Below are 22857 nucleotides of genomic sequence, written 5' to 3' on the forward strand. Positions count from 1 at the left end.
CTCACACTCTGAGCCATCTCTCTGCCCCCTGAATTTTTTCTTAGAATACTGGTTCTCAGGTAATACCCTTGGCTCTAACCACAGCACCCCGTTCTTGTTAGTACTGCATACTCCGCATAGATTCTAAGTACAGTTGTTACCCTCAACTCCTGCAGCGGCTAGGCATTTGAACAGTCGTTTTTAACAGAGGTTGGTAATTGTTGGGAGATATTCTTAAGTTTCTTAAGAGAAAAAGCCATCACAATAATCAATAAGGTTATTTTTCAGGCTGAAAATGTCATCATCCTTGACTTCGTGTTTAGATATGTACATATATTAATTTAAATTTTGTATTTGCATTTATTTTTATATAAATATACTTTTTTTTTTGCCAGTTTGGATTTAGGTGGCGAATAGAAAAAGAAGTAATTTCAGGAAAAGGTAACTTTTTAAAAAATTTTACTTTCTAATAGAATATAGCTTTTTTTGTTATGAATTAAAATCACTAGGTGAGATTTTTCCTGCTTGTAAACAATAAATTATTATCTAAAATAAAGTTTGGGAAAATTTATTTCTGATAAATATATTATTAGCAAAGATCAGAATTTAATGCTTTCATGACTTCTTTAGAATTTGGTCCTTAGAATATTTGAAGATATGTGGACAGTGTTATAGAATTAAAGATTTAATAACAAGGAACAGTGAGTGCTTGATTAACAATTATAATAAAATATTGGTAGTACCATATTCCAACAGAAATCAATATTTTGGAAGTAGAAGTTAAATATCATACATGAACCCAGTAGAAGTTTTATACAGACTACTTCTAGGTTGAACTCAAATATTTAGTCCAATATCAAAACATCAAACATTCAGGGTGGTCAAAGGCCCCCAGTTCCAGGGGATCTGGAGCCTTCTTACCTCTCCCAGCACCAGGCCTGACGTGCACTTATGTAAATGGCAGGGATGTTGTCTGTGAGTGATGAAGGCGCTGCAGAGAAGGGAAGAGAATGAAGTAAAGCAGCCCTCAGGTCCGTGAGGTGGCCTGTGGATAAGGACACTTGCCACACCCGCCTCACAACCTCATTTCAATCCCTGGAGGCTAGAGTTGAAGGAGAGAACACTCAGCAGACTTGTCCTCTGTCTCCACAGGCATGCCATGCACACACAATGCTAAATACACTTCTCTGGCTTTTCCTTTTTTCAAGACAGAGTTTTTCTGTGTAGCCCTGGCTGCCCTGGAACTTGCTCTGTGAATGAAGCTGGCCAGGAACTTGAGATCCTCCTGCCTCTGCTTCCTGGTTGCTGGAATTAAAGGTGGGCACCACTGCCACCACCATCCCCAGGTCCCCCTTCCCCTCTACTCTCCCAACCTCCAGCTAAGTAAACATTTTAAAAAATAAGGCAATTCAAAAGTTGTCTTAAGGTCATGTTTTATTTTATATCTTTACTTAAAATTGTGAGAGATCTGAAATGTCAATAATAAAAATATCTATTAATTTTGTCTAGTAAAATTTTTAGGAGAGTATATGAAACTACCTTTAACAAATGACAGGCGTCCTCTAAGCTCTTACGTGAATGTAGGAGTAGTGGGGAAGCGGGAACAGGCCGTTGCTCTGTTAGAACAAGGTTGGGGTTGCGGTTTAACAGACATCACTGAACACGCTAAACGCGTGCTGATTTAATTAGCTCTTCATCTGGGATGGCGTGTGCAGCCATTCTGTGACTTCCTTACACAGTTCATGGCATGACATGTTTGTATACACACACACTAGATAGATAGATACCCAGACACACACATACGTACATATACACATACATACTTACTTACATACATGCAAAAAATGTGTTTGAAGTTGGAGTCATCCTCTGCCACATGGTAAGTGTGAGGTTAGTCTGGGTACATGTGATAGATCCTGTTTCAAAAGACTTAGTTACAAATTAGCCTTTTGGATGCTGATGTTAGAATTTCATTTTGGCAGTCTTGCATTTTATTAAAAGGCATTCATGGTTTCTATTTGTTACTCTTGTTACAAATTACTGTGGTGGAGATTGTTCTTTGTATAAATCATTTTGTGCTTTCTCTTTTTCTGCCAAAATAGAGTTTCGAGTTGTCCTTTCTTGTCTCTTTTTTTTTTTTTGTCCTTAGAAGTTTTTAGCTAGAATTTTAAGTAAATGGTATACTTGAAAACATTGATTTTAACATTTAGTTAAATACTGAAAGGATTCATGTCATGCGTAAGAGCATGTATTTTGGGAAATGATCTTTTTCAGGGTTATAGTTAATACACTTAATATTTTCATTTTGCAAAGTGTAAGATTCTCTAATATAGGCTCACTAAAATTCTACTTAAACAGTTTACCAACAGGAAATAAAAACTGTCGCAGTTTTTATTTTAAGAGCTCAACTCTAGCAAGCAAGAAAGAATAATAGTTTTTGGATTTTTTGTTTTTTAAAGACCTGGGATGTGGTTTAATGTAAAGCAAATATTTTGCATGCACAAGATCCTGGGTTCAGTTCCCATTGCAAAAGAAAAAAAAGCATCTCTTTGATTTCATATTTTGTATATGCATGCTATAATTATTGTGGTCAATTATTTTTCATGCTGAATTTGTATTAAATTTATTTACATTTTTTTAATGAAAATTTGAGAGGGATAGGTTTGTAGGCAAATCCTGTTGTGCACTGTGGGTGACAGTCCTTTCTTTTGCAGGCCAGTTTTTTTGTGGGAATAAGTGTTGTGATGAAAAAGAAGGTTTGAAGAGCTGGGAAGTCAACTTTGGTTATACTGAGCATGGTGAAAAGAGAAATGCGCTTGTTAAATTAAGTAAGTTGTGTTCAGTGGAGATGCAGTTGATTTCTTCCCAGTTTACCTTGAATTTAGAATTGAAAAATGTGTGTACTATTTATAATTTAATTTAAAAAAATTCAATATGTTTTCCTGAAAGTATTCTTTTCCCTTGTAGTTTCTCCAAACCTCAAATACATTTTGAACCCAAAGTCTTTAGCATTGTGGAAGCACCTTGATAAGACAGTTCTAATGTCAGACTTCAGCTGGTAGCTTGTAGAGTGAGCTGCCACAACCTTGAGGATGGCACTAGATTAGGAGTCTAAGTAACAGTGTCAGAAAAGGCAGTGTAGACCTTACGTCTGATTCTGTAGCCATAATGTGGTATCAGCAATAAATAAATTTCCTCTTTGATAGAGAGTGAAAATTTTGGGAAAGTATCCTTTTAAAAAAGTTTTTACTTAAGTAACTTATATAATATATTAATTTTACTTAATAATGGGTTTCACTATGACATTTTCATGCCTATATACACACACACACACACACATATATATACACACACACATACACATATATACACATGCCTATATATCCATATATATTTGCCCATTTACTCTCTCATCCTCACACACTGACTGATCCCCTTTTTCTTACTCATTAGCCCTCCTGTGTGCGTGTGTGTATGCGTGTGTATATGTGTATGTACATGTGTGTGTGACCCAGTATGTGTAGTTAGGGCTACTTACATGGTGAGGGATTATTTACAGGACCCTACTTACCAGGGGCCAGGAGTACAGACTCATGAGTCTCCCCCAACTCCACAATGGTGGAATGTTCATGCATTTAGTAGTCTGCAGGTTTTGTACAAGTAATCACGGCTGCCCAGAGTTCAAGGGTGTAGTAGTTATGTCATGCTCAGAGGACAGAGTTATAAGACATACTGTGCAACCTCTGGATCTTCTTTTTTTCCCTTCTGCTTTGGGCCTTGGGAGTTCTAATATCGGTGCCCTATTAAGAGCTGAGCCAGTTATTCTCAGTCCTTTGACCAGTTATGAATCTCTGCACCCTAACTGCACTCATAATTGTCTCCCACTGCCAAAAAGTTGACCCTAGCACCATTCTGAGTAATTAGGAGATGATTGGAGAAGCACACCAGACCATTCAGGAAAGCAATAGCAATAGCTTCTCTACTAGAACCTGCCACATGCTCGTGACCAGATTTAGAGTAAGGTTTCTAGCACTTCATGTGACTTTTCTCCTGTAGAGTGAAGCTTAAATAACATCCAAAATCAGCTGCTTACCCCATGACGGTCATGCCACTGTAACACCAGTGGCATGTCATGCCAGGGAGTTGGGTTGTGTAACATGAAGGATTCATAGCTGAGTAAGGCCATTGATGACAATCCTCCCAGAGCAACCTGCACAGTACCTTCCAGCACTATGAAAGCTCACCTGTGGAGAGGAAGCTTCCAGCTCCACTTCAGCTTTCTTTTTCACACAAGCAAAGCATATGGCATCTTCAATAGAGCCTTCCCTTCTGGTTGTGATGGGCAATGAGGAGCAGCAGCACTAGTCAGTATTCTTTAGTATAGAGATGGGCTAGTGAGACGGCCCAGCTTGACAACTTGTGTTTATTCCCTGGAACCCACATGGTGGAAGGAGACAACTGACTCTGTAAGCTGTCCACAGACCTCCATACACTCACTGTGGTGCATGCACATCCCCTTTCCACAAAATAAATGAAATGTAATTGGGAAACAGTGTAGAGGGACTGGAGAGATGGCTCAGAGCTCAAGAGCATTGGTGCTCTTCCAGATGAACCAGGTTTGATCCCCAGTAGCTATATGATGATTCACAACCCTCTGTAACTCCAGTTCCGGGGGTCCAGTGCCCTCTTCTGGCCTACACAGGCAGCATATATGCATGGGGCATGTATGTACACAAAACACTCATACATATAACTTTTAAAAAGAAAGAACAAGTTTAGAGATAAATGTTACTTTGAGTGTTGTTCTCTCTGAGTTTCTCAGCACTGCTCACTTAAGACCAGGTCTCTTGGAGCTCGCCAGCAGACAACAGTTTCCCATAACTGTGGTTTGCAGTGTTATACTGTTTTGTTTGTTTTTTAATTCGTTTTTATCTTTCAGTTGCTTCCTTACTTTTATGACCATCAGCTTTTCTGGCTCTGTAATAAATCTTCAGAGTTTTCAATCTACTCCTGTTAGTACAGACTGGTTTGTGTGAGTTCCTCTTAGAAGCACCTGTCTGGAAAAGTCAACTAGTTTGGATGAGACTAGGGAAAAGGAGAAGTATTTGTACTGGAAGTATTTGAAGATTCTCTGTTTACTTGAACACATTAGAGATGCTATACCCAAATAATAACAATAATCATTATCATTGATATGTGCATATTATTACATCATGTTGTTATATTAAGAGAGATCTTTGATGTCAGATACTAATTTTCCCTATGACACAATGGGTAAGACTTTTTAAAGCACCTTTAAAACGGCACTTCCAGATTTAACAGGGCTGATGCGCATATGAACTCACAAAGACAAACCAGTTAGAATCCCAGCACTGACATGGGGAAATGGGAACAAAGTCCTACCCCTAACCAGGAAGCTGTTTGTGATTGGTAGCTGCTGGGAAAGGGGAAAATAAGCTTTCTTTAGTTGAGTAATACTTTCTTTTCAAAAGAGAGAGAAAATATGAAGTGGGGTGGGTAGGGAGGTGGGATCTTAGAGGAACTGAGGGAGGGGAAAGAATATGATTAAATGTATGAAAAAAATTTAAAACAAAGCATTGTTAAAATATTTTCAATCCTCAAACGTTGTAATATAATTTTGAGATTTAATATTATTAGATTATTTTCTTTGTATTATTTTAAGTGTATAGTAAGGGATATAAGAACATGAGAAGTTATAATTAAAATAGAGTAGCAATACAATTACATGGATTCAGAAGTTCAGTGGTATTTTTTTCTCTTTTAGGATTATGCCAAGAATGTTCCTTTAAATTAAATTTTCATCACAGGTAATTTTTCTTTTAAAATGCCATTTTTCATGTTTAGTAACCTAGGCCATATCACACTGAGTGTGTAAATCTCAGTTTGGAAAGTGGATTTGTTTAGAGAATAGAGAGCATCACTCAAGCAAGTTTATATGCGAAGGTCTATGTGGGGCAGTAGGTGCCTGTGGTTAATTTGGAGCCAGTGGCCAGACACTGTAACAGCCCTAGAAGTGATGTTATAAATCTGGCTGCATAAATGGAGCATGTGTGCATACCTGTGTACCTGCATGCCCAAGTGCCTGTGTACCTGTGTGCCCACGTGTTTCCTGGGAAGCTAAAGGAGGACACTGAGTGTTGTGCTCTCTGACTTTCTTGCCATTACTCACTTAAGACAAGGTCTCTCACTAAACCTGGAGCTTGCCGTTTTTGACTAGTCTAATTGGTGAGCCACAGCGATGCTCCTGTCTCCACCTTCCTGCTCCAAGCACCGAGATTATCAGTAAACATGGTCACACCTGACATTTATGTGGATTCTTGGGATGCAGATTCAATTCCTTGTGTTTGCATTGCAGACTCTCTTACCTACTAAACCATCTTTCCAGTCCTTCTTGTGACTTTTAAACAAACTTAAAAATTTATATTTAATATTTATTATTATAATATTTATTTATTATATATGTACACTGTTGCTGTCTTCAGACACACCAGAAGAGGGCATCAGATCTCATTACAGATGGTTGTGAGCCACCATGTGGTTGCTGGGAATTGAACTCAGGACCTCTGGAAGAGCAGTCAGTGCTCTTAACCACTGAGCCATCTCTCCAGCCCTGTCGTTTTGTTTTTCAAGTCAGGGTTTCTCTGTGTATCCCTGGCTGTCCTGGAACTCACTCTGTAGGCCAGGCTGGCCTCTAACTCACAGAGATATGCCTGCCTCTGCCTCCCTAGTGCTGGGTCAAATAGACTTTTAGCTAGAGTTTCTCAATGACAAGAGAGACATTGATAAAGTCAGGTCATCTGGATGTGTCTGCTGCGTCGAGTGAGTTAGGAGTACCACTGGCCTGCACCACACCCTTCATGTGGGGAAGATTTGTCTCGGTTTTATCTTGTTATTTGCTTATTTTTTGTTTTGTTATTTTGTTTCATTTTTGAGGAAGACTGGCCTTTAATTCAGAATGCATATGAGGCTAGCCTCAAATTTGTGATTCCTGTGTCTCAGCCTCTTGAGTGCTGGGGTTCTAAGTATATGCTAGCACGTGGCTTATAAAGTTTTAGTGTAAGCATGTCTACATTGTGTTTTAGCTGCTACAAATAAACAATACATTTTTAAAACCAGCAGGATTTTTTATGATACTTGATTGGCCAGCCCAAACCTTAATTTCCTCTTTCTGTCAGTGATGCTGAGAGGCTGAAGGTATTTGTGACTTTCCCTTTTGAGTGTCATTTCAAAATTAAAATGACTTTGATAAAAGACCAAGTGTGATTAACTGCTGTGCCAGCATGATAACATCAGCATGGGTATCTTAGGCAGAAGTCTATCAAGCAAATACTTGAGGGCTGTTTTCCCATGCTTCTTTTCTTAAGCAATTAAAATTAATTGCTTCTCACTTGTCATACTGACCAAGAATGTACTGTTGTAAACCTGGCCTAGAAGAGGTAAAGCCAGAGCAATGAGAAGGTAAATTAGAAGTTCTTTAATGATGACCCTGAGTTAAGTGTAAGCATTTTATCTCCATTCCTAGACATGTTTACTATAGTCTTTATTCTGAGAAAAGAGCATCCTCTCACTGTGGACTAGATCCATCACAGCACTCAGTGCTCAGTGGATATGAGTTGCATGCTGGGAAAGGGAATGGACATTAAAAGTGCACTGTTTGTGTAGAGAATTTACAAAATAATTCTTTGTCTCTGTTTAGGCTTTATCATCTTACAGAATTATCTTAATTTATATAGTGACCTAAAATATTTACATACTCTAGCCTGGCAGTGGTGACACTCACCTTAACTCCCAGCACTCTGGAGACAGACACAGGCGGATGTCTGTGAGTTTGAGTCTAGCCTGGTCTACAGAGTAAGTTTCAGTACAACTAAGGTTGCATGGAGATACTGTATCTCAAAAAACAAAACAACAACAACAAGAAAAACCCAAAAAAACCCCCACTAAACTAAAAAATGTACATAATCTTTCAAAGTTCCTTATTATATAAATTATATCTACTTTTACTGTTTTCTTTAATTCAGATGTTATTTTTTATAAAATCAGTTGAAAAAAATTAACTTCAATATTATGCTGTTTAACATAAAGGAGAAAAGAAATCAAGTCCACAAAAAAAAGGTCTAAAACCAAGACTGAGTCTGACGAGTCACCTCATAAGAACTCCAGATCATCATCTTCAGAGGAGGCCTCCCAGGGGAAGGATAAAGGTAAGGGACTCAGAGCTCCCCGGTCTGAGATCCAGTCAGCTGCAGTGCCACTCAGCATCCAGCCGGGGTGCTTAGAGCTCTGCTTTAGAGTAACTGAAAGTGGTCAGGAATTCAGATGTGAATTTACAGTCACTTACAGCAGTTTTAAAAACAGAAATGGTTTTGGTTCCTTTTGGGCATATACTATAGAATTATATAGTACTGCAAATAGTGGTCAATTCCTGGCTATATCCAAGCCTTGTGACTTGGATAAGAAAGACACCGACTCTCTGAGCTTACATTCTCCATGTCTGCCGGGGTAATGTCTGCCGGGGTAATGTCTGCCGGGGTAATGTGAACACCTGCCTGCATGTTCGTCAAGAGACAGATGAGAACTTGAAGGCTTTCAGAGAACTGTAAAGCAGTTTTACAGTCTGTCATTCAATCTAAAAATCTTGATTATAGTAGCTGTCTTATAGGATTATGGGAAAAATTGAGATAGTTTATTAGCAATTTGATGAATACCCACCACGTTAGGTGGTAGGAAGGTTATTTCTAGTTGATTTTTTGCTGTAACGTCTACTGAAGTTAACTCAATGTTAATGTAAGATCTGGGCAGGAGAGGGCCCCCTTGCTCTAGATGCGAAGGTAGCTGTCTCAGATGCTTTCAGTTTCCCTCTTGTGTATCACAGTTTCCATCAGTTACAGCATACAGATAAAGTGTCACTGAGTCGGAATGGGGGTTAGTAGACGTGTCATTCTGTTCTTTACCGAGAGCTGGCAATTGAAGCTGAAAGCCTTCTCATGTCTATCTTATTTCCTAACTCCAAAATAAGTCTTAATTAATAAGTGTGAAATCTCACCTGAGTTTAAAATTTTGTATTCTAATATGCTCAAATAGTAATATGGCATTCGAAAATTCAGTTATATCCACTTTTGAATTAATAATATTGTTATCTTCTTACTGTAATCATAACATGTAATCATGGCTTATTATAAATTAAGGAAGAGCTTATCTCTACCTAGACCTTCTTAATTTGGAATAATCTTTAACAACGACTAAGCATCTGGACAGTTGGAGCTCCTGGTTTTATCTCTAGACATCCCTTGCCCCCTCATGTGAGACTGTGTACTCTATAACTTCACTGTTACCACCATAGAGGGGCTACGTCAGTGAATGGCTGAGTGGACAACTGAGTCCGAGTGACAGAATGAATGTGTTGAGAGAAAACGAAGAGAAATCAATAGCTTGTGTTTGAAGAGCTATTTGCTTTTGCAAGAAAGGAAGAACTAAATACTTGGCTACAAATACTCTCTCTTGGACCAGTCTTCAATATCTTCTCTCTCCATGTCCCCTGGAGCAGCCGCACCCTTCACGTTTCACTTCAGCTCAATTGGAAAGGCCCTTCTTAACAACGTCAGCCTCACTTCCTCAACCCAGATTAGATCCCTAGATACATTCTAAGAGCACTCTGTACTTATTTAGAGATGCACAGGATCCTTAAAAAAAGTTTATTTCTGTGAGAAAAGGGATTACAGATTATGTAGTTGTTTAACTCAACCCCAATTCCTAACACCGTAGGCATTTATTTAGATATTAGTGATGGAATCAATGAATTCACTCATTTTTCTCACAGTTGAAGAAACTCCAGAAATCCGTCCTAAACTCAGTAATAAAAACGTTGTAGTGTTTTGCTTTTCAAACTATGGTGCTCTGGCCAGCAGTGTTGTGATCAGCTGTAACTTGGTCTGAAGTTACTGTCAGAGGCCCCTGTGTTTTGGGGGTCCTCACACACCAGACAAGTGTGCAGGAGGCTCTGCCCTGTGGCATGTGGTGGTTCTGTCTGCTTTAGCATCTCAGGGAGGAGGAACCCACTCTTAATCTTCACGTGTCAGATGGTGCTGGCAGGTTTCCCTTGACAACCTATGCCTTCCCACTTTGGTTCTGCTTGGATTTGCAAAATAACCCTAACCTTTCCACCTATTTTTTTTTAAAGATGTATTTATTTTATTTATCTTCAGACACACCAGAAGAGGGCATCAGATCCCAATACAGATGGTTGTGAGCTACCATGTAGTTAGTGGGATTTAACTCAGGACCTCTGAAAGAGCAGTCAGTGCTCTTAACTGCTGAGCTATCTCTTTAAGAGCCCATTGAACACCCGCACTTATTGAATCTCCTTTGGCCTCTAAGAGACTCAAACTTAGTCTTCTTGGCCTCTCATCCAGTTTTATTGAGGTGCTGTTTTGTCACCTGTGCTTTATTTTATCACCCTCCAGGAATCCCTCTCCTGAGGGCTTGTTCCGGAGGGTTCTGTGGAGTAGTACTTTATACATGTATAGTTGGGTGGGAGCCTTTAATCTCAGCACTTGGGAGGTACTGGCAGGCAGATCTCCGTGAGTTTGAGGCCAGCGTGTTCTATAAAGCAAGGTCCAAGATAGCCAGTGCTACACAAGAAACCCTGAAATCCTATCTCTAAAACCACTTTATTTATATGTCCTATTATATATATATATGTATATATATATGTATATATATATGCCTATCGTAGATTATTTAGTTATAAAAATTTATAACATTAAATTATATATAGTTTACTTAACATAGTATAATTAAACATAAACATATTATTTAATTATATAAATATAATATGTGTAATATATACATATAAATATGTATAAAATATGTAATATATTATTCTATATATATACCCATAGGTGTTCTGTATTTTTTCCTTCTTGCCTTCCTCAGTAATTACTGCAGAGATGAGATTTTTAATTTTTTTGACAAAATGATGCCTTAACAGCTGCATATGATTGTGGGCAAGCATGGCTGGGGATGCTGCTCAGTGGTAGAACACTTGTTTAGCATGCTATATGGAAGGAAGAAGCCCTCACTCCTCACCATCTCCATTTCTACTTGTATATGACCTTGAAGAAAGTCTAGAAAATGAGTTTCCGTGCAAGTGGAAGAGGGCAGCATCTCTACAAAGTAAAGGAAATTTATTATTGTCGCTGTTGTCACTGTCATCATCATTATTATTTGCAACATATAAAGTGTTATTTAAGCCATCTAAGAGTTTTCATAGGCTTTCAGTTTTTAAGTTTTGTTAGTATCAGCCGTCCCAGGCTCTATGAACATTACCTAAAAGGACCTAATATTTTAATTGAGGAGATAAGACTAAGACTCCTGAAAGAGTAAAAGGCTTTTGTCTGTGAGAGCATAGGACAGTTTGTTAGCTATAACTATCAACACCACCCAGAGAAGGTTGGTAAAACAATGTTGTTTTCTTTCAGGACATTCATCCTCGAAAAGGTCAGAAGATTCTAGAAACAGTAAGTACCAAACATTTCTTTATCAATAGAATTATATAGATTCAAAGCATTTGTAATTTGGGTTTTTTTATTTGTATCCTGCTGTGATGTAAATTATATTTATTTTTGTATAACATGAGAAGAATCATAAAGGACAAAAAGAAAATGTTTACTTACTTTTTTATAATTTTTCGTAAACTATTTACTTTTTTACAATTAAAAGTCTCTTATTTCAATTATAGGAAGCATCAGAAGCATTTTTAGTAAGCATGAGGAGTGTGCATTTCACACTACGATGTGCAGGAAGAGAAGAGGGTGAGGTAGGGATGGGGAAGGAAAGGCGGATATGATTTAAAGAAAGCAGCTCCCTGTGCAGGAGTCTGAGGCGCTGTGGTGCTTTGGATTGGACACATGGAGTGTGGTTCTCCTGTGAGAAGTTCTTGCTGTGAATGGTGCTTTTTAGTCTTGCAATCACCACTTCTTTCAAAACCGAAGGATTGCTGCAAATTCTCTATTTCCCATGAACTGCTTTCCAGAGTTTTCACAATGACATAAAAGTACACAGAGTTGTTTTAAAATTAATGATATGGGAGTACTGGGAAACAAGGGAATCGCAGTATAGAGGGAAAAGCAAGACTGTACTCCTTTACCAAAGCTCGTCCCAGACTGCAAAGGCAGAGCACAGCTCTGGCTGTCTCCCCACAGCGGGAGCAGAGCGGCTGAAGCCCTTCTGAGATGTGCAGACTGGCGCTTATTTACCTCCCCTGGCGACTTTGAGAGAGGAGTCTCGGGGTTGGGGATTTAGCTCAGTGGGATTTGCCTAGGAAGCGCAAGGCCCTGGGTTCGGTCCCCAGCTCCAAAAAAAAGAAAGAGAGAGGAGTCTCCTGCGGGATTAGAGACATCGTTTTCAACTTTTGTCTGTGATAGAAAAAAAACTTTTATTTTTAAGTTGTAAAGGTTTATTTTTATTATTTTTTACATTGTATATGTGCGTCTATCTGCTCTAGCTTGAAGCGCAGAAATGGGCAGTGGCTCCCTGGAGCCGGAATATAGAATGGCGAGGGCGTGCGGCTGCTGGAAGCCAACCCAGGCTCTCGGCATGAGCTGCATCCGCTATGAGCAGCATCCAGAGCAGCATCTGCTTCGCATGCTGTGCCGCCTCTCCACTGCTCGCCTCCCTCCGTCTTTAAAAGATACTATTTTTATTATTTAAACATTTTAATGTACAAATTTATTTTGAGACAAGTTCAAGCTATTCTTGGCTTTCTAATCTTTGTGTCTCACTCTCCCAAATTTCTAGAATTACAGGCAAATGTCTTCAGGCTCTCTCTCAGTTACTCAGTAGATGCCCTGAGAAGAGAGCGCTCACGGAAATTATTCAAGGCTAAATAGTTAATGTCAAAGATGGGTTAGATACAAGCTTATAGTCCCCAACTCAGTGCTTCCTTACCCTTACTGTCAATAACTGTTCACTGTCAGGAGTCAAATGGAAGCATATTGCTTACATTGTAATAGGTAGGTAGGTAGGTAGGTAGGTAGGTAGGTAGGTAGGTAGGTAGGTAGATAGATAGATAGATAGATAGATAGATAGATAGATAGATAGATAGATAGATAGATCCATCTTAAATGATTGATTTGTCCATGTCTTGCTTCTTTTGTAGAATGGGTATAAACAGGTCAGTCTTATTGAATTATTGTCAAAAGAGAAGATATACACAAAAAGTCAGTTATACACAAAGGAAATCCTTGATAACCTGTAACTGTTGCAATGCCAACAAGAAGAAAAATGCCAGACACTAAACAGTCTGTATTTGCTCTCTGAATTGATCAGATGGAAAGTTAATACCTGACCATTTATTATGGTTATTAGAGACATTTACCACCCTCAGTCGAGTGAGTTTTAGTTTTCATATAGTATCCACCAAATGCAAGCATCTGGGAAAATCCAAAGCATTTAAGCACCATACACTGAGGAGATCTTTGAAGGCTGAAGCAGATCAGACACAGAGCGCCAGTATGTTACGAGAACTGCAGTTGTGCCGTGGGAAGAATGTTGGCGAACTGTGGATATTTAGTTTGGAGAAAGGTGAAGGACTAGGAGGAGGCAAGCACGAGGGAGGGAGGACATAAAACTTGGAGGTGTTTGGAGGCTGTCACTAGATGGGAGGTGTATTTCTGTTGATTGGTCCATAAAACTTGAGTCTGTAGATGAAAAGAGCTTGAAAACACATTTTGGCCTCAATTTAAGGAAAACTGCCCCTTGGAATTCTCTGGCAAATGGAAGTGGCCTGTCTCAGGAGACAGCTTGGATGCTACTTATTATTGGAAGTGTTACAGTGGCTGGGTTCACTTCGCAGGCAGAGTTGGGTGAGCAGACCCACAGAGACCAGCAGATACAGGCTGTTGCTGCCAAGCCGGATGACCTAATTTGATCCTTGGGACTCACGTGTCCTCTGACCTGCACACATGCATTAGGTGTTCACATTATATCACACACATGAAAGTGAAGAGAAGGAAAGAACTAATTCTTGCCCATACTTACTGCAGACTTGGCAGTGAGGCTGTAAGAAGCCGTTGTGTATTGACCGCTCTACCTGTCATTCCTTAGCAGTACCCTTTGCTCACCTTGGCAGATGGATGGTTGTAGTTGTAACTGTTTGTACTGACTTTCACCCTCAGGGAATCGGGAAGTTTTAGACTCAGGTTGGAAGGAACTTATCATTTAGTCTATTCCTATAGATTTGATTTTCTTAGGTAACAGCCGCTTTTCTAATGGATACTTCCCCAAAGGAATTTATTTTAAGATGATTTAACTATTTAAAAGTAAAATTGCATTATCTGGTAATAGAAAATTGATAAACAATGGGCTGGGGCAATAGTCCATTTGGTACAGTGCTTCCATGAAAGCAAGAGGTACTGAATTTAGCCCTCAGAGGCCACTTTAAAAACTGGGCCAAGGTCAGCTCAGTGGGTGAAGGTGCTTGCCACCAAATTTGACATTTTAATCCCTGGAATCTATGTGGCAGTGGAATAGAACTGACTTCCATAACTTGTCTAGCCTCCATACCGTGTCCTGCATTGCACCCCTGCATGCACATATATAAAAATAAGTGTACAATAAATGGTCCAAGTATGGTAGCAGATATTTTCAATCCTAGAGCTGGGGAGGGAGGCAGATCTTTGGGGCCTTATCAGGAAGCCCTATTTAGTGAGTTCAAGGACCCCTTCTGTGGACAATACCCAAGGAATAACACTAGAACCTTTGGCCTCCGTGTAGACATGCAAACACTGTGCCTGTGCATACCACACACATAGTCAAATACACTTATACAGAGAGAGGAAAGTAGTGTAGGAAAGCTGACTTGTGGAAAGTATTCTTCAGAGGGAAGAGAGTGAACGCCAGAGCCGTTTGCAGTGTGTGACTTTACAACTAGCTGCTTGTTTCGAAGGCCATGTAGGCTCTGCTCTCTGACATCTGTACAGAATGCTGCACAGATAACTTCATTAGGCATAATTGGGTTTTCTGTTCATTCTTATCTCAGGGAGTGGAAGATTTTATTCTTTCTTTTGTTATTAGTTCAGGACCCTGGGAGCTGTGGGTGGTTGTCACAGAGCAGGACTCTTCCTCCAAGACTTTATCGTTTCATCATCGTGTGTACATAGCTCATTAGACACCGCCTCCCCCGATGTTTGTTAAAGTCGGTGCACAACAGGCTCAGTTAGGATCAACGTGCAGGCGTCCACATTGATCAAGGGTCAGAGTCCAGCAGGTAAAAGGCTAGAACCACCGTGGCAGATCAATGTGGCTTTATTTTTGTTCTCTGCTGAACTGAGGGACATTCTGTTCTGGCAGGCCAAATCTGAGTTAAGTCAGAACTCTATAGGGGAATTACCTCTTATTACGTCATTCTAGATTTAGCATCTTTCCTTTAATCATATGGAAGTTGTGTAAGTTAAGGTTTGTAAAGAGTACACTATGCTAGGATGAACACATCAAGAACTAAGCTGTGTGAGACTGTGCTGTTACATTTGAAAAAGTATTTGTCAGACATTTTGTAGAAATAATGCTTATTACTTTAATTAGAGAAACTTACTCTGAGAAGAAGAGGCTTTCTCAGACACTGTTCAGAAGAATAGAAACTGTGTAACCTTTCTTCTGGAGGAAAACCTGACCTTGTTACTGAGTTTAGAACACGTGTGGTGGCCAGTGATGCTGCTTTTGGAATTTGATATTTTATTTGGAATAGATAAGCACCTCAGACAAACATGGACAGAAATGCACACTTTGCAACAAGAAGAACAGCCAGGCTGGACGGTGCACCCACCGTGGAGCTCTTGGCAGCAAGTTTAAGACCCTGGGTTTAACCACCAGACTGCTCCGCACCCTCACCCCAATAAAAATAAAAGTAGGAAACAGCCTACATCCCCACCAATCAGGAGTTAACGATCAGTTAATCAAATTCTATACAACTGTATTTGTTTTGTTTTGTTTGTTTTTTTAAAGTTTTCATGGGGCTAAGATGGCTCTGTGGTCACAGCACATATTGGTCTTCGAGAGAATCCAAGTTCAGTTGCGGGCACCTTCATTAGGAGATCTGACACCTCAGCCCTCTGCAAACACCTGTACATAACATATGCATCATTAAAAATAAAATAAATTCTAGAAAAAAAATCTCATTATAAAAACTTTGACATATTTATATGTATTGTCAAGGAAAACTGCCTGTGCTATCTTAAATATTTCATAGTTACAAAATTATACGCAATATAATCCAATTAATCTAAAAAGGTATATGTTATATACATACATGTAAACTTAGGTATCATAAGTCTATAAAGGCCAACAAAACTACAAAAGTGATTGTATTACTTGTGGCTTGGGATAACTTTTCCTTAGGACTTCAAACATTTCCAAATTGCTTTTATTTGAGACAGTGACATTGTGTATCACCTCTAAAATCAATAAAGATAATATATTTCTATTTTTGAAATATAACAAAATAGGCCTCACATGAATCATCTAATGCTCAACTAAAATTTATTCAGTATTGGCTATGTAGTGTCAGGTAGACAAACTATCCCATGATGCAGTTACAACAGTAAGTGACTCCTCTCCAGTGACAACCCATAGCCTAAGGAGCTGTTCTTGAGTTAGGTCCTTGTACATCTGTGTTCTCTACAGAAATCTCCATTTCATTTCTGTTGTGTGATCAAGGAAGTCACTAAGTCAGCTGCTACTTTACTGTGACATTGTTCATAAGATATTCGTTGCCCGCCCTTTTTGCTGAGGCTGTGGTGTTTTTCATATTGTTTAATTTTTAAAATTTACTGTATCTGGAGGAATATGTTAAACTTTATGGAATCGTAGAAGTTGAAGCTAAATTCCTGTTATATTCATAGTTAATTTAATTGCACTGGTAAATAATTCAAAATGTGTTCTGTTAAAAACAATGACAACATTTCCTTCTAAATGAGCAGGAAACGCTGATGAGGAAGACAGTGCTTCAGACTCTGAGCTCTGGAAGGGTCCACTGCCAGAGACAGATGAAAAGTCACAGTAAGTGTTGATTCGTAGATGCTCCATCCCGTCATAGCTTAGGAGGCTGTGGGTTCTGCCGTTCTTGATAGCAGTTAATGAAATATTGAGTGCTGTGAGTGTCTATTTAGTGTCTAAGTCTCCCTGTCCCTGTAAGGTGAAAGTTTATTACCAGTCATTGTTTTGGGATGCAAACAGCCTGTGGGTCCAGCGTCAGTTCACTTTAACAGACAGCCCTCTGTTCTTGCTTGGATTCTTTCTGAGACGCTGTTCAGTTGGATTTAGGACAGCCTGTCCCATGGTGTTAGGATTCTCATAACCCATGCTGAGGAGCCCCTCGAAGATTTACACAGGTGTAGAGGATTCCTTGCCAGCAGCTGTCTGAGCCTCCCACCCACAGATAACTCAGCGCACTTGTTCTCTGCCGCTGTTGACTCCAAAGCCTGAGCTGTAGCTGGCTGCAAACACGAAAGATATTTAGCACTCGGTACTTCTCATTGTATGTGACGTGTTACGATGAATGTAGTGTCCCTTCAAAGCTCTGTTCGTCGTTTAGATGTAACCTCTACTAACTAAATACGTATCCACTGTTCTCAGACTAATAGAGCACTGTGGCCCAAACAGATGTCCTCACATTCCTGGGAGTGAGACGTGGTTTGTTTTATTAGACATAGTTTCTGTTTCAGGCATTTCTTAAGCAGATCGTAATTTGAGGTAGTGAACAGAGAAGGTATAAAGTCAACAGAGAAGCAAAGAGAGGCAAAGATTTTTCACAAAGGACTTCAGAGAAAACTGAGGGGTTTGGAGAGAGGTACCAGCATGTGAAGTATTCAATTTTAACCATTTTGAGCATAGATGTGATTGTTTAGAGACTAAGAATTGTTTGAATTCTGAAAGCACGCTGGTATACAGAATGATAGCTAGTATACTAGATGAAAATATTTGTATTAGTTTTTATATCACTTAATTTTTACTCTTGATTTTTTTAATTTTTATTGAGTACTCTTGCTTATAATCAATATTCGTACTTTTTTTAATAGGGAAGAAGAATTTGATGATTATTTTCAGGATTTGTTTCTGTGACCTGGGAGAGAGAACCTTATTTATTCCTTGGTGAGGAAACGTACGCAGACACTCAGTGACCGTGTCCATGCTGTTGAGTCCGGACAGCACTGGGACAGATACTTCAGAGCACGGGACGTTTCAGACATTTTCTCCTTCCCTGGTGTGGCTTCTCAGTTGCTCATCTAACACCTGTTTGGGCTCTAGCTCTCTGGCATATGACAAACTTGTTTCAAGTGTCATTGAATGCGGAGTGATTTGCTTTAAGCTGTAAATAAATTGCTTAGCTTCTTATTCTAAAATGTCAGTTTTTCCTTTTGTTGAATAATTGTTATTAACTCACTGTGTGAGTGTTTACCAGGCTTCTGCTGTGTATGAACTGCTATGTTGAGCCCTGCTTTGGAAGTCATTTTACAATCCTTTCTGAGCTATCAGAAAGTAGCAGAATTAGTGTCAGTGCACCAGGGTTAAATGTTGTGTAAGTCTCCTTATTGCTTGAAGGTGATATTTCTTTATATTAGTACTTATTTTGAGTAAAAAGAAACCAACCTTGATTTCTGAGGGAAACAGCCAACATCAAAGTTGGAGTTTGTATAGTAGTGGGATTTCTATAGCTAAGCATTCTCACTATGAAAATGTATTGATCATTCAGTGGTCATCAGAAAATAGAGTTCCGCAAGACTAAATGGTCACTGGGACCAGTACGTACCATTTTACAGTAGAACAATGTATTTTGGAATGGCAATGCAGTCTATAATATCAAGTTCATGTATGAATTTAGATAATTATATAAAATCACAACAATCTAGGGCAGTGGCCAATAATGGGAGTCATTTTTACGGAGTCTCTGCAAGTCTAACATCACCTCTATAGCCGCTTCGTGCTATGGCTCAGTTCAATCAGTGATGGTGACTTGATCAGGCCCTTGGCTAGGAGACTGTGGGGTTCTGTTTTCAAATTATCAGACTCTGAAGCCAAATGCATATTAGAGACCTTCATCAGACATAGCACTAGCCTCAATTCAAGTGCTAATAACTAAGGGAGGAGAAGTTACTTGAGCTGACTGATAGTTTGGAGTTAAGAAAAAAAAAAGATCACATAAAAACTATAGGAATAGTTTCTTATTTGGTAGCTGAAATAGCAGTGACTCCAGAAGAGCCTTAAATGAAGTAAAGGGAAAAGGCAGTGTGTATGCTTCAGTCTCCTCATAGCTGTTTCCACATAATGACATTTGGAGTATCATTCACTCTATGGACTGAGTGCCAACCATGTGCCGGGCACTACTGTAGATGCCAAGATGGAGCTTGGAGCAAACCTGGCAAAAACTCCTTCCTGGTCTTTATGTCACTAACATGAGAGACGAAGCACCTGGCTTATAAAAGCAAAGCAGGTGGTACTTGATTTCTTGTCTGTTTAAAACTAAATCTTATTTGTTTGTTTGCTTTATTATAATTCATTTTCAAAGGCAGAGCTCTCAGACAATTTAAATTCAGTTCTGACTGTTACTGGCAGCCAGCCATGATGCCACGATATATTCTCACTTCCAGCTGCTCACCAGAGTTAGCCGAGGCCTCTCAGGGAGGAGAGGGCCCTGGTGTGTTATCATATCCATCCTTCTCACTTACATGCAATCTTCAACTTCTCATGGATGCATTAACTTTTCTGCATCGATATCAGAGATTTCAAACCCAAGTTCATATTCCATGACCATAGTAATCTCTATTTACCCCAAACTGCCTAAGCCCAGATCTTTATAAACATGAATTTACAGAGAGCATTTCTAGATCAGTCTTGCCATGGAGCTTCAAGACAAAAAACTTGATTCTTGATTACTTTGAACACCAAAGTAGGCACATTGATTACTACACTGGCTGTGCAGAGATATGTGGCACCTGCACTGCCACTGAGGTTGGCTGTAGAGTCCTGGTCCAGGTTCCCTTAGAGCACGGAGTGGTACTGTCACTAAGAGTCAGCAGGGGAACACAGGCCTAGTGAGGACCAGGAGGAGGTGGCAGACACAAAGGAAAGGACACAGGCCACATGGTTCCACCCATCCAAAATGCATTGCTTTAAAAACCTGAATCTTACCAAGGCTAGAGAGATGGCTCGGCAGTTAAGAGCATTGGCTGCTATTCTAGAAGACATGGGTTCAATTCCCAGCATAGTTCCAGGGGATCCAACACCCTCACACAGACATACACATGTAGGCATAAACACCAATGCAATAGGAAATAACTTATAAAAATCCCTGAGTCTTATTTTATATGTAATGTACTTGAGGTACATTAATCTTCAATGTAATATATCTTTTTTTTTTTTTTCTTTTTTTCGGAGCTGGGGACCGAACCCAGGGCCTTGCGCTTCCTAGGCAAGCGCTCTACCACTGAGCTAAATCCCCAACCCGTAATATATCTTTTTTTCCTGCAAAAGCTTGGCCAGATATATGGTGTTTATTCTGTTTCTACTTTCGCCTGTGATTACATATATAAGAGAAGACATCTTAAATTTTCCTGATATACAACCAGGCGTATATCATGTCCTGGAACTAACTGTTAGTCTTTAGTTTCTCTTGACAATTTATTATTTCTATTTTATGTATTTTTTTTTTGCCAATTTTCGTGTGTCTGTGTGTGTGTGTGTGTGTGTGTGTGTATGTGTGGATGTTTGTGTATGTTGTGACATGCATGTAGAACCCGAGGTTGGTGTTGCAAATCATTCTCAGTCACTCTTCTGCCTTAGTCCCTGAGGCAAGGTCTCTTCATCAAATGCAGAGCTGGCAAGCCTGCTTGCTCTGGGGATCCACCTCCACAGGCTAGGTTTTGGGACAAACAGCCTTCCAACCATAAACACAAGCCCCAAAGTAATCTTAACTGGTCTTTCCAGACATCTTCTGATAATAGGTCCTTGCTCAATTAAATACTTAATTCTGAATATTTATTAACTGACTTAACTATAAAGTTATCCAATGGTGTCTTACCAAAATTCTTTCAATAAGAGTAATCATGCGTGTTAAAAGTCTTCTTAGTATACATAATGAAGAAATTATTTTAGAGTTTGAAAGGGAGAAAGCATAGGGAAAAACAGATTTTAATAAACTGTTAAAGATATTTTGGACATTGTGCCATTATCAAAGGACAAAAATAGAGAGGAGAGAGTGTGTGGATTTCTTCCGACATTGTGTTTTCATCTGTTTTCCATACTGTATTTATATGCATGGCTCATTCTATCCTGCCTCTTCTCTGAACATGCTGATGAATGATTTTTAGTTTGGAAAGCAGAAGTATGGATCACAAGTGTGAGTGTTACAGGCTGAGTCCCTTCCCCTTACCAATCCTAATCTATAGTACAACACGTTGAAGATAAGGTCATTGATGAAGAAAGTATGGCTGAAATGAAGTCTTGGGAGTGAGTCCTAGTCCAGTAGAACTGGCGTCCTTATAAGCAAAGGACAGAGACGTCCATGTGACAACTCGGGGTAAATGGCCTTCTAAAACCCAGGGGGCCTCACTTAAAACCGAGCATGCCAGCACCCTGGTCTTAAACCTACAGGTTCCAGCCCAGTAGTTACGAGGAAATAAACGGCTGTGCTTCTGAGCCACCTCACATGTGGTACTTGTTATGACAGTTTTAAAAATGACCACAACCAGTGATTGAGAGTCTCAGTCTGAGAGATGGCTCGGCAGTCGCGAGCACTTGGGATCCCAAACCCACGTCAGACTGCTCAGTTACCTGGAACTCAGGCTCCTGCGGATCTGAAGCCAGCCCTCTTCTGGCCTTCGCCTGCACTGGCACATATGTCACACAGACTCAAAGAAGACACACATAAAAATCAATCCTAATAGAGACACACAGTACATAAAACCTGCGACTCATTCCAAGATAGCAGTTTTTGTTTTCTGACTGAACTTTATTTAGCTCGCAGGGTTTCCGGGTCAGCAATTGATGATCTGGGCATAGTCCCATAGCAGAGTCTCTGGGGCTCCTTTTCTTCCGTCACTTCATGGTCACTGAAAGAACTCAAGGAGGTTCTTTTGGACATTTTTATTTTCCCATGGGAACTAAGATGATACTTGAAATACAGACGGGTTAGATTATAACATTAAGCACGTTTTGGACTTTTTGTCGTCTGTGCTGCTTCCTAAATCTGTGGCAGCTAGTGAAAGACCAGAAAAAGCATCATCAGGAGTCAGCGTGACACAGGGCTTGTACTCTTACATCTCCATGGTATTTGTGTCACAGCTGTAACAACGGTCGCTTCGAACAACTCCAAAGGTTTGACTGTTTAACAATCATTTACTCACAATGGGCTCCCTTAAAAGGGTGACTCCAGTTCCAAGGGATCTGATGCCCTCTTCTGCCCTCTTTGTGCCCCAGACACACACATGGTGCACATACACATGCAGGCAGGGTACTCCTCATACACAGACATTGGGAAAAATTTGAAAAATAAAATTCAAGAGCCAGGTGTGGTGACACATGTCTTTAATCCCAACACTTGGGAGGCAGAGGCAGGTGGATCTCTGTGAGTTTGAGGCCATAGTGGATTCCAGGACAGTAAAGCTACATAGTGAGCCTTTGTCTCAAAAAAAAAAAAAGAAGCCCGGTGTGGACACACCTGGAACCCCAGCAGTCAGAAGGCAGAGTCAGGCAGATCTCTGTGAGTTCTGTCTGGCTAGCCAAGGCTCCATAGCGAGACTCTGTCTCAAATACAAAATAAAGGTACATTTGCTTAGCAGTTACACACTCACCATCTCAGCGTCC

The 22857-nt window shown here is 39.7% G+C and overlaps 2 protein-coding genes across 10 annotated transcripts in view; one reads left to right on the forward strand and one right to left on the reverse strand.

Moving 5' to 3' along the window:
- LOC116891122 (protein FRA10AC1 homolog) overlaps positions 1–18403 on the forward strand; it is a 31635-nt gene extending 13232 nt beyond the window's left edge. For 3 of the 7 annotated variants that reach the window (XM_032891843.1, XM_032891842.1, XM_032891838.1), the window contains exons 8-14: positions 375–420; positions 2694–2807; positions 5765–5807; positions 8086–8204; positions 11481–11519; positions 16974–17055; positions 18075–18403. In XM_032891843.1, coding sequence (XP_032747734.1) covers positions 375–420; positions 2694–2807; positions 5765–5807; positions 8086–8204; positions 11481–11519; positions 16974–17055; positions 18075–18117 — 486 coding nt within the window. In that variant the 3' untranslated portion in view covers positions 18118–18403. The remainder of the gene's footprint in view (positions 1–374; positions 421–2693; positions 2808–5764; positions 5808–8085; positions 8205–11480; positions 11520–16973; positions 17056–18074) is intronic. The other 4 variants (XM_032891844.1, XM_032891839.1, XM_032891840.1 and 1 more) reach the window with 3 other exon arrangements.
- A 3614-nt stretch (positions 18404–22017) lies between these two features.
- Positions 22018–22857, reverse strand: part of Pde6c (phosphodiesterase 6C) — a 56435-nt gene continuing 55595 nt past the window's right edge. For all 3 annotated transcript variants that reach the window (XM_032895487.1, XM_032895485.1, XM_032895486.1), the window contains one exon: positions 22018–22249. In XM_032895487.1, coding sequence (XP_032751378.1) covers positions 22188–22249 — 62 coding nt within the window. In that variant the 3' untranslated portion in view covers positions 22018–22187. The remainder of the gene's footprint in view (positions 22250–22857) is intronic.

This window comes from Rattus rattus, chromosome 2 (genome assembly GCF_011064425.1).
Source record: "Rattus rattus isolate New Zealand chromosome 2, Rrattus_CSIRO_v1, whole genome shotgun sequence".
Classification (NCBI taxonomy): domain Eukaryota; kingdom Metazoa; phylum Chordata; class Mammalia; order Rodentia; family Muridae; genus Rattus; species Rattus rattus.